Source organism: Drosophila miranda, chromosome XL (genome assembly GCF_003369915.1).
Source record: "Drosophila miranda strain MSH22 chromosome XL, D.miranda_PacBio2.1, whole genome shotgun sequence".
Classification (NCBI taxonomy): domain Eukaryota; kingdom Metazoa; phylum Arthropoda; class Insecta; order Diptera; family Drosophilidae; genus Drosophila; species Drosophila miranda.
The window spans coordinates 13,449,137-13,465,080 of record NC_046673.1 but is presented as its reverse complement, the minus strand read 5'-3'; the positions used below and the strand labels follow the sequence as shown (position 1 = coordinate 13,465,080).

The 15,944-nt window shown below is 36.2% G+C and overlaps 1 protein-coding gene across 35 annotated transcripts in view; it reads left to right on the top strand.

The window, feature by feature from the left end:
* The window catches only part of LOC108156392 (voltage-dependent calcium channel type A subunit alpha-1), a 57,628-nt gene that overhangs the window by 33,099 nt on the left and 8,585 nt on the right, over positions 1-15,944 (top strand). For 12 of the 35 annotated variants that reach the window (XR_004473662.1, XM_033395386.1, XM_033395401.1 and 9 more), the window contains 9 exons: positions 2,293-2,475; positions 4,571-4,665; positions 6,661-6,942; positions 7,644-7,846; positions 7,915-8,123; positions 9,077-9,088; positions 10,214-10,273; positions 13,201-13,421; positions 14,292-14,328. Coding sequence is in view for 34 of the 35 variants with exons in the window: in XM_033395386.1 (XP_033251277.1) it covers positions 2,293-2,475; positions 4,571-4,665; positions 6,661-6,942; positions 7,644-7,846; positions 7,915-8,123; positions 9,077-9,088; positions 10,214-10,273; positions 13,201-13,421; positions 14,292-14,328 (1,302 nt within the window). In the remaining variant the exon portion in view is untranslated. Of the gene's footprint in view, positions 1-2,292; positions 2,476-2,964; positions 3,057-4,570; positions 4,666-6,660; positions 6,943-7,643; positions 7,847-7,914; positions 8,124-9,076; positions 9,089-10,213; positions 10,274-13,200; positions 13,422-14,291; positions 14,329-15,944 lie in introns of those variants that run through there. The other 23 variants (XM_033395456.1, XM_033395478.1, XM_033395472.1 and 20 more) reach the window with 13 other exon arrangements.

The following is a 15,944-nucleotide window of genomic DNA, read 5'->3' as shown; positions in this document are numbered from 1 at the left end:
TGTATATCTTCCCACAAACGCACATCCTGTAATAAACGATTTTGGGATTTAGAAATAGTCAACCAGCGACCCAAAACTCCCTTTGAGACCTACTCTATGAAAAAAACAAAGCGACCACAGCGTGGGATCATGCTCCATTATCCCCCCACCCCTCCACACACATATACCCTGCATAACCCATAGAATCCACCATATATAATATATATACTATATATGCATACATATGTGTATAGCTACGCTCAGATATACTCATAGCCCGGATAGAGATAGCCGCCACACTCTGCCTTCTAGCTCTTAAACTGCATTTCCTGTGTACATATTGTATTTTCCAACATCGACAAGAATCGTTACTGGTACTCTACTATACTATATATATACAGTATATATGGGGAGTACTACGATTCGGCTCGGTTCGGTTCAGTGTTCAGTGTTTCAGTGTACTGCTGCGAGTACTGTGTATGTTTTCTTTTCAGTTACAACCCACAAAAAAGCACTGGGCCACACACAGCAAATTTTGTCTCTACACCTCTCGAACAAATGTTTTTTGATATCGTTGCTTCACCTCTTAACAAAACCTACATATAATATGTACTATAAATATGTAACCAAACAACCATCTGCTACCATCTACTATCTGCTCTAGTCTCTGTAGTCCATACACAACCGTAATTTTAAGTACTACTACTACTATTATAACATATTCAGTAGCTTGTAACTCCAACGATATATACGATTTTGCACAGTGTATAAATGAAGCAATTAAACGAAGCCCGCGGCGAGGCGGTATACGTCCTCAAGTCAGCAGTTGCCAGAGGCACATGATCCCAGAGCACAACACCCGTACGTGTGGGTGCATGCAACATCTGAAACAGAAATGTATGCGCCAACATGTACGACAAGTGTTATACTGTTGCAACAGCTGATGGGTAAAATATTTTGGCCAAATCTGTGACGATTACAAAACGGTTAACAGAAAGACCTAGCCCCACACCCTCCCGTCTCCACCCAAAAAAAAGAAAGAAAAAAAACACCACCTTTGACGATACCCTGTACTTTATTTGTTTCCACGACTTGCCATGCACCATGCAAATGATGCAAACTGTACATAGAAAACCCAACAATACAACTGTTCTACTGTTCAACTGTTATACGGTTATACTGTTCTACTGGCATACTGTTCTACATTGATTAAACGCTTACTTTATTTCGCTTACAAGAACCACCCAACAAATACTTGTACTTAGAACGAATCAAAAAACCAACACGATTAGTTTTGTTTAGTAAAAAAAAGACCTACACACACACACACACACACACATACACAAAACGCACTGAAAGAGCTTTTCCAAAAAAAACTTCTATAAAATCCGATTTACCAGTACTTATATAAGCATATAACTTTAAACAATTCCGTACTTTTTTTTATTTGTTTAATTTAATTTATTTTTGTAAATTACGAGTAGTAGAAGATTTGGAAGACGCACAAGAATATTCCAAATCAGGAAAAAAAAAAAACAAAAAATAGATAAACACACACACACACACAGCTTATCAAACGAGAATACACAGAAACACACAGACACACAACAGACACACTACCGCAATTAACTAAATAGTTTTTTGATTACAATTTCTGACAAAATGAAAATTCTGTATAGTATTTGCATTTCATTAAGGTACCCGTAAAAAAAAAAACAACAATCGTTTGAAAATCCAATTTTTGTTTAGCATTTTGTTCCATCTATACATATACAATTATGTATATACATGTATACTATATCTATGAGTAAAATACAATTTGGAACGATATTAATTTGACATTTGATTTGTTTTGAAAATAGTTTTACTAGCTAATGATATAATAATGATTTTCAATCGATACTACCTACCGCTACTATGTATGTAAACTACTCTACCTACTACTAACCTACTACCAACTAATAACTGCGCCTAACTACCTACTACTACTACTACTACTACTATTACTGCACTGCTACCAACTACTTAGTACTAACGGAACGATCTACTACTACTACTACTACTAACCGATAGCTTAGATTGGAATGCATCATGAGAGCATCATCATCAAGTATGATGACGCGCTTTCGAGTTCGAACGAGTTCCCCCCAAAAAGGGATTCGGACGAATTCACGTTATATTACGAAAAACGGGGACAAACCACTCTAATACCAATCTCCTTTTCCGTTCTGTTTTCTCTCTTCTTTTATTTTGTTTCTTCGAATCTGCTCTTCCAAAACAACAACAAACCTTTTGGCCAATAATATTTTACAGTCGAACTCAATCAACGTCGGCTTCCTGCGTTTGTTTCGTGCGGCGCGTCTTATCAAACTACTCCGTCAAGGATACACAATACGCATTCTCCTCTGGACATTTGTACAATCATTTAAAGCACTTCCATATGTCTGTTTGCTTATAGCCATGCTATTCTTTATATACGCCATTATTGGCATGCAGGTAAGTTTCAAACGTTCCACCGTTCCTACCCCATAAACGTCAAAAAACCAACGAGTGCTAAAAAAACAACAAAAAAAAAAAAAAAAAATCCACACAGAAATTGTTGTATATCTCGTATGATAAGTGGATAAACTGTTGGTTGCCGATTGTGTTGTTAGGTCGTTTGTCTCAACTCTTAATCTCCGCTGGGCGGGATGTATTATGTATTTAATGGGGTCGCACAGTAACCGTACTATTTCCACAGCAGTAGTTCCAGAAACATCATTTTCTTTTTACATTTTTTACTTTTAATTATAGCTCTTAACTGTCTGGGTTAGTGATCATCATATACTTGTACTTATTAAATAGTTAAACTAGAATATAGACTATGTCTAGACATGGAATAAAACAAAAAAAAAAAAAATAATGAATCAGTCGATAGAATCATAAATGTTGGTCGAAATTTAATGCCTTCTCAAACCAATTATAATGTTTACATCAAACCAAAAGGTTTTCGGCAACATAAAGTATGATCCGGACACGCAACTGAATCGCCACAATAACTTCCAATCGTTCTCCGGTGGAATCATGCTGCTCTTTCGGTAAACGAGAAACATAATCTAGTTTAAACCATAGTACAACTCCATAGCGATTACGATTACCCAAAGATGGCACTAAAAAAACAGTCATGCATATACAAAATACATCAAAATGTAGATTCGCAATTCGGAATATTAACCAAAATTTGACACACGAGTGTGCTTATGGGGGGGGATACACTGTTCTGTTGTGTTGTTCCTTGTAAGCCCACTCTACAGTCCTCCCGCAATTTGGAAACATTTCGATCATCAAGTATCCATAGTTCGTTCGTTGAATCTTATGTATATTCGCATCCCAAAAAAAACCAAAGAAAACAAAAACAAAAACACAAAATGGAATCAATGTATGCGTTTGACAGTTGCCAGTTGTTGAATTGAAAAATTGTATTTAATGTATTTGTTTAACATTAGGATCGTGTACAATATTTGTTTGGTATATTCCTCGTTTTGGTTTACTAAATGTTTCAATGGTTCACACAACCACCGGATATCAGATCATATCAGATCATCCAGATTATAAACCATTCTGTTTTGAACGCTGTACATATAGATGCCTTTTTTTCACTTTGAGTTCCTGTTTGGGATATGTCGGTTATCATAGAACTATTAAGGGTACTTTAATACTACTTTCCACACCCTATAGAGTGCGTTTCAAGAAAACTGAAGGCTGATTTGATTCCTTTTGCTGTTCCTAAAAATTGTACTGTCTTTTTTTTTTGCTGATTTCATTAGATGAAACGCACTCCATTAGCACTCACTATAACTGAATGAGTTTCAAATTGGCTAATTATCATAGAGTATCTTTTAGGTATATCTTTTTCTTTTGTATCTATATACATTTTTTGTCAATGGTAACCGATGCGAGTTCTCAAGTAAATTGTTTCGTTTCGTTTCGCTTGCTTTTATTTATTTCCAATCCCCTCCACCCCCTTTTATGTTTATTTTTGATACAGAGCTGTTCCTAATTGTTCCTAAAGATACAAGTTTTTGAGAGTGCTTTAGCTCGGATGTTGACTGTCATTGATTTTTAGCATTGCAATAGTCGTCCTCCACCCACACAACAGCCACTGCATTGACATACATGTATGTATGCATCGACATGTGTAAATCGAAGAGAACTCCTCACCACATATATCCATCCATCTACCCATTCTGCCCCGATTCTGACTGTTCGTTGTGGTATTTGTACTACGTATTTGTACAGCTTACAAAAGATGATGCTCGCATTACGAGTATGTGTATGAGATTTCCTGCTCGCCCTGACCCAATCTCACGTATGGATTTGCCGTGTCGAAAGAATGGGGTCGAAGAATGGGTCTAATAGGATCGCGGGCTTAGAGTTTTTTTTTTGTGGGTAGTACCAGCCAACGTTGAGGATTGTAAGGAAGAGGAATCGAGTGTGTGTAATGTGCCATATGATTTAAGTCTTTCAGTTGATCAATAACAAAATATAACAAAAAAAAAACCATAAATCAATAATCCATTGAATTCTTTACCGATATTTGAATCGTGCATAGGTGTTCGGAAATATCAAACTAGGTACAGTGGAAAATTCCATTACTAGGCACAACAACTTCCAATCATTTATTCAAGGCGTCATGTTGCTCTTCAGGTATGTAATCCCCAACTAGATCCTAGATCTCCAAGCCCCTAAATACTACTTATTGTACTTTACTACTACTACTATTACCCACAAAACCAAAACAAGTTTTCGATTCTCAGTAATTAAGTTACTAACTAGCTATAGATACTATAAAATATCAAATACAAGTTAGCAATAATTTTAATCTAGTATACAACTAGACTCTCTCTCTCTCTCTCTATCTCATACGCGTTCGCTCCTCCTACTACTACTACTACTACAATATGTATCATAAATATACTACTACTCGTACTATTACTAGTCTCTAGGGGTGGATAGCACCTTGAAGCGGAAAGAGGAAGGATGGATATCTTAGTTTAGCCCTAGAGCCGCCTAAATGGTTTAGTATTTCATTTGGGATTTTTTGGGAGTGTTCTAGGATAGTTTGTAAGTTTGTATGCCCATTCCAACAACAACAACAACAACTAGATTTCATTTTGAACCCAAAACTCTAGAGTCCTAGACCTTATCTATCATAGTACTATAGTACCATATATATAATCTGTATTGGTTTCTAGTCACATGAAAGAAAGAGCACATCGTTCGGATTTGCGGCAGGCAGCCCTACAGTAGAAAACGGTGGTAAATCCATAAAAAAAAAACTATCAAAAATAATCAGCTCTCTCTCTCGCTCTCTCTGTCTCTCTCTCCTGATTCCAAAATCCAATTCCAAAATTCAGATTCAAGCATTACCTTACATACATTCGTTTTGCTTAACAATTACAATAATTTTTTGATTGATACCTGTGTATGTAGCTTGGTTTCTAGAGTTATGTATACCACAAAAAAAAAAACAAAAAAACAACAACAACAATATATCCATACAATATATATATATATATTTATTGATATATGTACTATATATATATATCAATCAATCAATCAACTAAAACTAACAAAACTAAAACTAAAACTTAAAACTAATAAGAAATCGTCATGTGCGACATATGCCACCCACATATGCGCATAATACGATATAGTATATGTATGTATTACTAATGTATGTACAAAAAAAAACAAAACAAAACCAAAAACCTGTAGAACTAAATACTATATTTTGAAAGCGAAGCTTGATTTTGCCAAAGTTTTGCACTTTTCGTTGTTGCAGTGTTTTAAACCGTTGAGATTTAAATGAGAGTTGAATCATTTTGCAGTACTATATATTACTGGTAATTTATGCTCTAGTTATACTACAACATATATAGCTGTTATACATATACGACCCCCGAACAACTTACCACCTATAACGCTCTCTCTCTATATACTATATATATATATCTACCATATATATACATATAAAATGATAATAAAGTTAATAGAACTGCCAGTTGATGTATGTCTGTATGTAATTCCACTCTGTGATCAATCAGTCATCAGTCCATTAGCCATTATCAACTATATACTCCCAGTACATACACATATATCTCATACTACTACTACTACTACTACTACCACCACCAATAAGTCGAAATTCAGTCGAAATTATAGGTACTATATAGTATGTATTCCGTAATTGTCTGCCGTATAACCAATTGGTATTAGTCTTTCTCTTTATCTCTCTGTCGCGTGTGTCCGAACAGTATCTGCCTTAAGTATCTGCAAATTGTAGTAGCTTAGTGTGTATGTAATTCTATATACATAAAGGAGCTACTGACTATATATACCACTCATATCCTGCCGCCTCCTGCAATCTCCTTGTATGTATATACACTTACATACACATAATCGTATATATACTTATATCAGCGTATCAAATCCAATTTCCTGTACGAGTACTATATGTAAATACACGCCACTACAACTACACTCATTGCATAAACACACACACCCCTCCCCCAAATCGTACCGATCGTATTTAGAGTTAGTTAATACATATAATACCTTAAAAATAGTTCGTTTCTTTTTGAGAACTCAGAACCATATGTATATTAATTCTTATGTTATTCCCTGATCTTCACGCCACAGATGTGCAACGGGCGAGGCATGGCCAAACATAATGCTGGCCTGCCTCAAGGGCAAAGCCTGTGACGAGGACGCCGAGAAGGGCCCGGGCGAGTACTGCGGATCGACGCTGGCCTACGCCTACTTCGTATCGTTTATATTCTTTTGTTCGTTTCTAATGTTGAATCTGTTCGTCGCCGTCATCATGGATAATTTTGATTATCTCACAAGGGACTCCAGTATATTGGGTGCTCATCACTTAGACGAATTTGTGCGCATATGGGCGGAATATGATCCAAATGCGACGTAATTATCTGTTTAATATATACAAAATACATACGACACACACAAAACATCTGCACATGTCCACACATTACTCTCAAAATTCACAAAGTTTTCGTTTACCACAAAGTTCTCGTAAACATTTTTGCTTTAAGTTTGTACCCCATTCTCCGGTTCTTTTCTTTCCTGCCATTCGATCAAGCGTGCACTTATATTAAACGATTGTTATTTGGTCGTATTTGATTCATATATCAAACGGTCGATACACGGACTATACTCTCTAAGGCTCTCCAAAGTAAGAGCCGACTGTGTGCACAAGTTGAGCTTGAACCCTCCTTTGAACACCCATCCCACCTCACCTTTGAGTTGTTCTAATTTCAGTTTTAAGTTCTTTACCATGCATATCGATCTATGGTGTGTTCTGACACAGCAAAAATTACGATACGTGATTCGTTCAGTCCGTTTTGGGCGAGCGTTTCGACGTAATGAGTTGCCGACCGAACGAAGCGAATACCGAATACCGAATCCCACCGAATGGATTCGGATGCCTGTTCTGCAGGGTTCGAATATACACACATACGATCGGGTTCACATATGCATGTCTTCGGCTTGAACGAAGATCCACACACTGTTTTGTGTTTTTTGGATTGAGAGTTTACACGCAGCAGCACAGAGCAGCACCGAACTAATTTTCCAATCCTCCCGTTGTCGTTCGAATGAATTAGTGGTAAAATACACTACACGGAAATGTACGACATGCTTAAGAATATGGATCCACCGCTGGGATTTGGTAACAAGTGTCCCAATCGGCTGGCCTACAAAAAACTGATCAGAATGAATATGCCGCTGGACGATGAGCTGAGAGTCCAGTTTACCACAACGTTGTTCGCTTTGATTCGGGAGAATCTAAGCATTAAGATGCGAGCGCGTATGTTGATACCTGATCGATTTTCCATATGCTCACTATATAACATCCGTATACATTCCTTCGTTTAGCTGAGGAGATGGATCAGGCGGACATGGAGCTCAGGGAAACCATCACGAACATCTGGCCGTTGCAGGCGAAGAAGATGCTGAATCTGCTGGTGCCACCGCTCGATCAGCTGAATAAGGGGAAGCTTTCAGTTGGTAAAATCTACGCAGGTTTCCTCATACTGGAGTCCTGGCGTAACACGAGGTTCGGCCAGATTGATTCGGGCATGCCGGTAAGTTATATCTCTTGTACATAGTCTCACAACCCCCAAACTCGGCCGACCAAAACCCCCCCGAACCCCACACACAAAATGTACTACCATGTACTTAATACAACAACTCTAGTCTAAATTAAATGGAACCCCCCTAGCCCTGGTCAGAGAACCACATGATAATCCAGAAGACTCGTATGTTAAGTGCCAACAAAAACAACAAAAAAACAAAAACAAAAAAGTGTCGTTAGGAGCTTCTCACTGGAACGTATCCAAGGGTCCCCAAAACCATCCAGTTAAGAATCCGAGATAAACGATAATCGCAGGAAGAATTTTGCTATGATTTTGTTTTATTTTGGCATTAAACATTTTGGTTGATTCGTTGTTGTTTTGTGTTGAATCTGCACCACCAAAGAACCGAAGTGGTGGCTGCTACTACTGTTCTTTGCTACCACTACTATTCATGTAATGATAAGTCTATCATAAGTCTAAGTCCTAGACATTGTGCTGTCCCTCACAGTCACAGATGTATATAAGCAAACTCTCTATGAACTATCTATCTATCGATCTACCTCGCTGATGCTCTAATTCTTTTCAAAGCACAAACTAACTACTAAAAATAAAAACCATGCTCTAGCCAGAACAGAATTTGCATTGGAGTGTGGATTGGGAAACGTTCCAATACCCAATGCCAACTGCCTCCAAAAAGCTTCCATTACACACCACACTGAAACACTACTGAAACAATGAAAATAAAACAAAACCGCACACAAAAAAATCTATATAAAAATTGATATAACATCGAATAAATACTATATGTAATATTATGATTTCTCTTCTCATACGATTGACAATGAACTCTCTATCTTTCATTGAAATAAAACCGTAAACGAAAAAAACGACAAAAAAAAATATGAAAATATATATAACAAAAAATCAAAACCAAACCAAACCACAAAAAAAAATATACGCAGAACTGGAAGGAGGTATATAATTAATTTTATATGCAACCTCATGTTTTATCACATTTGTATATACAATAATACCTACTACCTACCATATATGTATACGTACGTTGCACACATACCTTGTATGTGAAAACGAGTGAAAGCCCAAGAAAATAGTCAATACACATACCATACATATACTATAGCCACAAGAAGCTGCCCATAATTGACACTACAATCCAGTGCCACGATCTGCTATACGATCAGATCTCGAGATCAAACCACAAATTCCAAATCCCGTATTGCTATTATACATAGTAATATTATTATTATTATGGGCAGTTGTGGGCATACACGGGATGCATAGTTTTCTTCACTTGAAATCAAAATCGAAATCAAATACTATTTTAATCCACAACGAATCGGAAAAATCCACACAGAAAATGTTGCAACCCATTTGGGATGACAAAAAGTAAAACTCGTATTCCAGTATTCAGTAATCAAGTATCTCCTACAAAACGTTATTTATTGAGAGCAATGAGTACTGTACTGTACTTTACTGTTATCTTAGAAGTAAATAAATATAACTAAATATAATCTATATACTCGTATCGGTAGAATTGAATTGAAGAGTTTCCGTAATTTACTTTACTACTACTCGAGTGTTTGCGATTGTATTGTTCGTTCTTAGTATCTGAATTTATACCATACTATATCGTACAAGAAGTTCTTAGATCTGTAAGTAAACCTATTGATATTCTTAGATTTATTCCTAGAGGTTTGCCCATTTGATTAGAACACAAAGTAAACCACTCGAATCCCTCTAAGAGTCGGGCAATGTATCTCATATACTTACATATATGAAACAGACAGATACCGGCGAGGGCACATCCCTAAAAAACACCACCCACAAAAACACACACACATATGATTCACACACGTGTCGAAATAATTAATGAAATTGTGCTTTATCTGTTATCCTGTTATCCTTTGCACAAAACACAAAACACACACTCCATAAAAAAAAAAAAATTGAATCTGAAAACTGAATTTGAATCCATGAATTTCTCGATTTTAACATTGTACCATTGGACCACAAAATACCATTTACAAATACAATGGCAAATACAATATGCTAATGGCAATGGCAAATGGCAATGATAGCGGAAGAAGCCGGAAGACGATGACGAGCGTAAATATAGCCCAACGGCCGTCGAGGAGCCGGTATATACTCTATATATTTACATAGATATATGCCTATGCAATCTTTCGCTTGATTTTGCTTTCGCTTTTTTTGAAGCTCCTCCTACTACTCCTCCACTTACACTACTCTCTTGTACTGCTCTTACCACCCACCTCTCTCTTGCTCTATTGTTCTCTCAATCTCTCTATCGGCTAGAGGCATGTGTACATACATACTCGCCTAGGAATGTGCATATAACTAGGAAAACCAGCATATAAGCATAAGCCTGCCCCACAACCAACCAACCCAGCAACCACTCTACTCAATGCATACTAAATACTTATAAAACTATCCGCATACTATAGAATATCATATCAAACCGTAGAGCAACACCCAACTGCAATGCTATGGTCATGTTTCGCTTTACACACAAACCCGATCGAAACAATCGAACTCCACACTCAACTCTAGACCCGGCTCTTCTCTCCTTTCGTGGAGTGTGCCGTCCATAGTGCAAGGTACGAGTATATGCGCCCCTATAGACGATGCTTGCTTGTGGATCCCTCTGCACATCTTAGCTGATGCTTGCCCATGGATAGTACCCCAGAAACCAGGCCATTGATCGCTTAATTCCTTTCGAATAATATGAGAACCCCTGATATATCATAAATGAAGAAAGATATTTACAATAATACATACATATGTATATGTATGGATATAAATAGTTTACGACAAAGAGAGTTAAAAGAGAAGTACATCAATGCCTGAGCAAACCCTATTTAATCGTTGATACTTTTCCATGTATTTCACCCAATGAAAGGTATCGTTTTAGAGCATATCTTATACATCGATTTAGATACATATTTGTATCAAAACCTCTTTTCTTTGCCAGGACTTAGTTGCTCTAATTTTTTTAAAGAAGAAAGTTATACATGCTTTTCCATACAAAAATATTGAACGAAAGGCAGATTTGTTAATCAATTTCCTGAAATGTTTTGCACATTTAAGATTAATCGAATCTTTAATTTTTTCCAATAATTCTTCCATCTGTAATTCCTTTCAAAATTATTTAGAAAGCCTTAAAGATTAGTAGTAAAGATTTGCGGCAGTTCCCTCAAATGAAAATGAACATGAAATTATGAAGGACTACACATTTGTATGCTGCTGCAACTGCGCCTGAAAAAAAAAAAAAACAAAAAACGGATGAGTTGTTGTCTTTGATTTAACATAGATTTAACACACACTTTTGTTCAGCATCTTTCGAATAGTGCACTGTTCTCCAAGTTTGAATCGACTATTGCACCAAAAAACACTAAACACACACTCTTGCACATCCAATAGAGAATAGATAGAATAACAGGCCCAGGGCCACAATCTATCTATCGATACAATAAATAATCCCCAGTACACAAACAGCTTTAGGGCTGACAAAAATACCTATACCAATACGAATATGAATATGAATATGAATAATGATGCCGATTGCTATTGTAATAACAATCTAAAAAATATGAATAGAACATATGAAATGATATATACCCGTGTATCAAAGTGTAACAAAAAGGAATCTGAGAAAAGAGAAATAGATATAGAAATAGAAACAGAAACAAAGAGAGATCTGTAGGATCAAAGCGATCAGGCAAATGTCCTATATTTAATATGTTTTGTTCAGTTCAGTTGTCGATATGCCATTGAGTTTCCTTGTAGCATTTGGCGCTCATTAGGCATGCTTACATAAAGGCAATCAATCAATCAGTCATCAATCTAAAAACTGATCCTAAATCAAGAAAAACGAAAGCATGCAAAAAACCAAACCATTTTGAGATTTAAATAAAAGCGCTGAAAAAGCGTCTGAATCCAACTAAAACTTAGATATGTATGCCACTACTAGTATAAAGAACATGAAATTATGTTTTCATTTTGTGTATTTCTTTTCTTAAACTAGAGATTTTTTTTTATAGTTATCAACGGAACAGATTCAATCCGAGTTTCATCTGTTTCGTGGTCCACCATCTCTATAAATTGGCACACACAATAATTACGATCTATCAATCAAACAAAAATTATAATTATAATAATAATAATTCTCATAATAATAGCGGTACTACTTAGATTTTCTTCAAATCCTAGTGAGTTGTACAAAAGTTTGCGCATGTTTTGAACGTATCCAGCAAGTCTCTCTTTTAAGCTACTTAACTAAACATTTAATGCGAAAGCATCCAAGCATACATTACAACAATTACAATTACAATTACAGTTACAACCTTAACTTACCTCTAACTTAACATCTTACAAAAACATCTCTACTTACATCCTACCGACACATTCCGCATAGAGCTTGACACATCTCGAAATGCTATGCCATACCAAAAACCTATATATATTTCCAATATAAAGGAACCCAACTACTATTCAGCAAAACGCTATTTGCCCTTATATATTCTATTACTATATATGCGTGCATATGTATATAACTATATACTATACATATGTATATGAGAATACTTATGATATATACAATACTATCTTTTCGATTATGATTTATGGTTTTTTTTTGGTTCTGTAATAAAAACAAAACTCTTACTTACATCTTTACAATTATTCTATAATAATTCTTACATTCCATTTTTAATGCTTATGAAAATACAAAAACAAAACAAATACAAAAACAAAAACCAATCCTAATGCGTTGCAATGTTACCATAAATATCAATATCAAAAATACTATCACCACTCACCCAACTTCAACAACAACAACTCAACAAAAATACAACAACAACTGTATCTACAATTAAACTACCGATTAACCATTGAATCAATGCAACAAATCAATCAAATTTGAAATATGCAACAAATTCTAAAATAATTAAAAAAAAAAAACCACACTGAACGAACTAAACGAAACACAACGAAACGGAAACGAAAACAAAAACGTAACGAATGGCCATTCGAATATCGAAAAACATAGAAACAATCATTCTTTAACTGCCTGCTCGATATGGCCGCCCTCGACAAAGGAGGATCGCGTCAGAATTCCATAAGCTTCGAGGCGAATGGGGAAGGAGCCGCCAACTCACAGACACATTTGTTAGCGAGCACGCACCATCACCACCACGCAAACGGTGATGCCGAACACAACAGTTTGGCAACACTAGCACGGCGGAGTACGATCAGAAAGCGATCAGTTAGGTAATTTACAAACAGCTTCAATCTTAACTATAATCCGTAAAGTGCCAACGCCATTACCATCATCCCTATCATCAGCATCGCATCGTCAACAGCATCACTATTCATCATTGCACGCTCATCTCTAAGTCCATCATATCCACCTAGAAATCCAACCAACCAAAATATGTTCTATTCAAACGTATATCCTATTTAATATGACTAAAAATCCTCTCACATAATTCGCATTTCATTTAGATAAAAACGCTAATCTGTAATTTGAAGACTAGGGCTTGTTTAAGCGATAATAAATACAGCTTTGCACTCCTCAGACGTACTTTGCTTTACCCATTCCATCCTAAAGTGTCCCAGCACTACTATAGGATGAGGATCTCCGTGTCATTACAAATATGTAAATACTTCAAATATAGTACCGAAACTTCGAAAATCGATTTTCAAATTAATCATATTAAATCTTTATGAGGATTACGTTTATATTTCAAACTTGCATAGCAAGAAAGCATACTCGTATAGTACACAAACAAGAAGCTTTTATCATCATGTGAGAGTTTATTGCTCTCAAAATGGATCATCCAGATCATGAGATCATGAAAACCAAGCGCATATATCATATATGCATAAGCATAAGCACATTCTAGACATATGTAAATGTGTATGGGTATTTAAGGATTAGACAACATTCGCTTCACAACACTCCACTAAATCAAATACAGTTACGATTACTACTAACACCACTACCAGTACCAACACTACCATCAAAAAACCAATCAAATACCAAACAACTAACCACAAGAACTACTACTCTTTGTGCTTTTTGTACATTCCTACATTGACATAAGTAAATTGTTTTCTTCTAATTTTTAAATATTTCAGAAACAAAAAGGTGAATAAGTTTGATAAACTCCAAGCGGTAAACCAATATATGAACATTTATCGAACATTTTACTAAAAACCAAGACTAATAACTAATTGTGTATATTATTGAATATATATGTGAATACTCTTTGTGTCCATAATCCGTTTCCGATATAAATGTTGTTCACAAAAACCAAATTAAGTCGAAAAGTAAAACACTAGTACTTACAAAACCACTTACTACTACTACTACTACCTTTCAATACTCGCACACACACACACGCACATACACATACACACTATCCACCCACAAGTGCTCGTTGTATCCTACTACGTTGTAGCGATACCTGTGTATCATAGCATCGTACAATATTCAGCGAGGCATAAATTATATGTACTGTGTGTGTGTGTGCTGTGTTTACCCCCAACTTACTATACAATAAGTCTTCAATTTGCGTTTACTCAATAGTACTACTACAAAAAAAATACTCTCGTACATACATAAATGTTGCATAGCAATTATTTGAAACCGTTAGAAACGCAATCTTCGCTTAGTACTCGTACTCGTACTCAATGTTGTAATTTTGATCGTTGATCGTATCTATAACCAAATACTCTCGTACTCGTACTAGTACTCGTACATGTACATGTACTCGTAGGCATACTCGTTCGTTCTCGTTCCTTGGGCAAAAGTGTTGGAGGCAGCAATAGAAAAAAAAGAAGAAAAAAACAGTGGAGCAAACGGGAGCTCCACTCAACAATAGTCCCCGCCCCAACCGATCCAATCCGATCCGATCCCCACCCTGCCACTCGTATGATCTGCAAACCACTACCCACTTTTCCAAATTCATTTATCTATTTATCCATCTATTGAGTCGTTGAGTGGTTTTGGTTGAAGATTAACGAATGGATGGACTAGTTGACTAGCGGACTTGTAATCGTATAGATATATTTCCTAACGAGTGTGCGACCACCTCTTCACCGATTTACCGATTAGTTGGCAAGCAATATCTCCCTCACTTGAAGCAAATAGTGGTAATATTAGTCTTATGCATAAGAACTTTTTGTTTTCATGTACAATACACCTGTCTGCAATGCAATGTCTGTATAAATTGACTCACCAAAATCCGTATCATTCATTTCACAACCGAAATCGTAAATCAATCCAATGGTCCTCTGTGCGACTCTTTCCTCAAACTCAATCTCAAACGATCTATCAGTGGTACAAGTTGGCGGTTCTAACTCTTCTTGTCTCATCATTCCGACAACATCATCCGACAATCAATCAATCCAATTGCTATAGACAATTTTCTACGTACACATAAAGCCAAGAGTACTCGTACGTTGAAATCGGAAATACCCTAGTACTGAGATGAGATGCTATGCTGAGAATGCTTTTGCCAGGAAAGGATATGCATTTGCCCGCCCAAGGGAAATCCCATGTTTATTTTTTCATTGATAGAAATTTACTCTATACATATCGTTGGTAAATAAACAGTTGCTAGTACTAAAACTATATTGTATAGCATATGACATGATGTATAGCTATGATTTGTATTTTTGCTAGAGGTAAACCGAACCACAGAAGCTTCAGGTCATATATCCTCCTCCGATATATCCTCCTAGATGAATACATATAGCGGTGGTGGCTTTATGTGTACGTAGTAATTG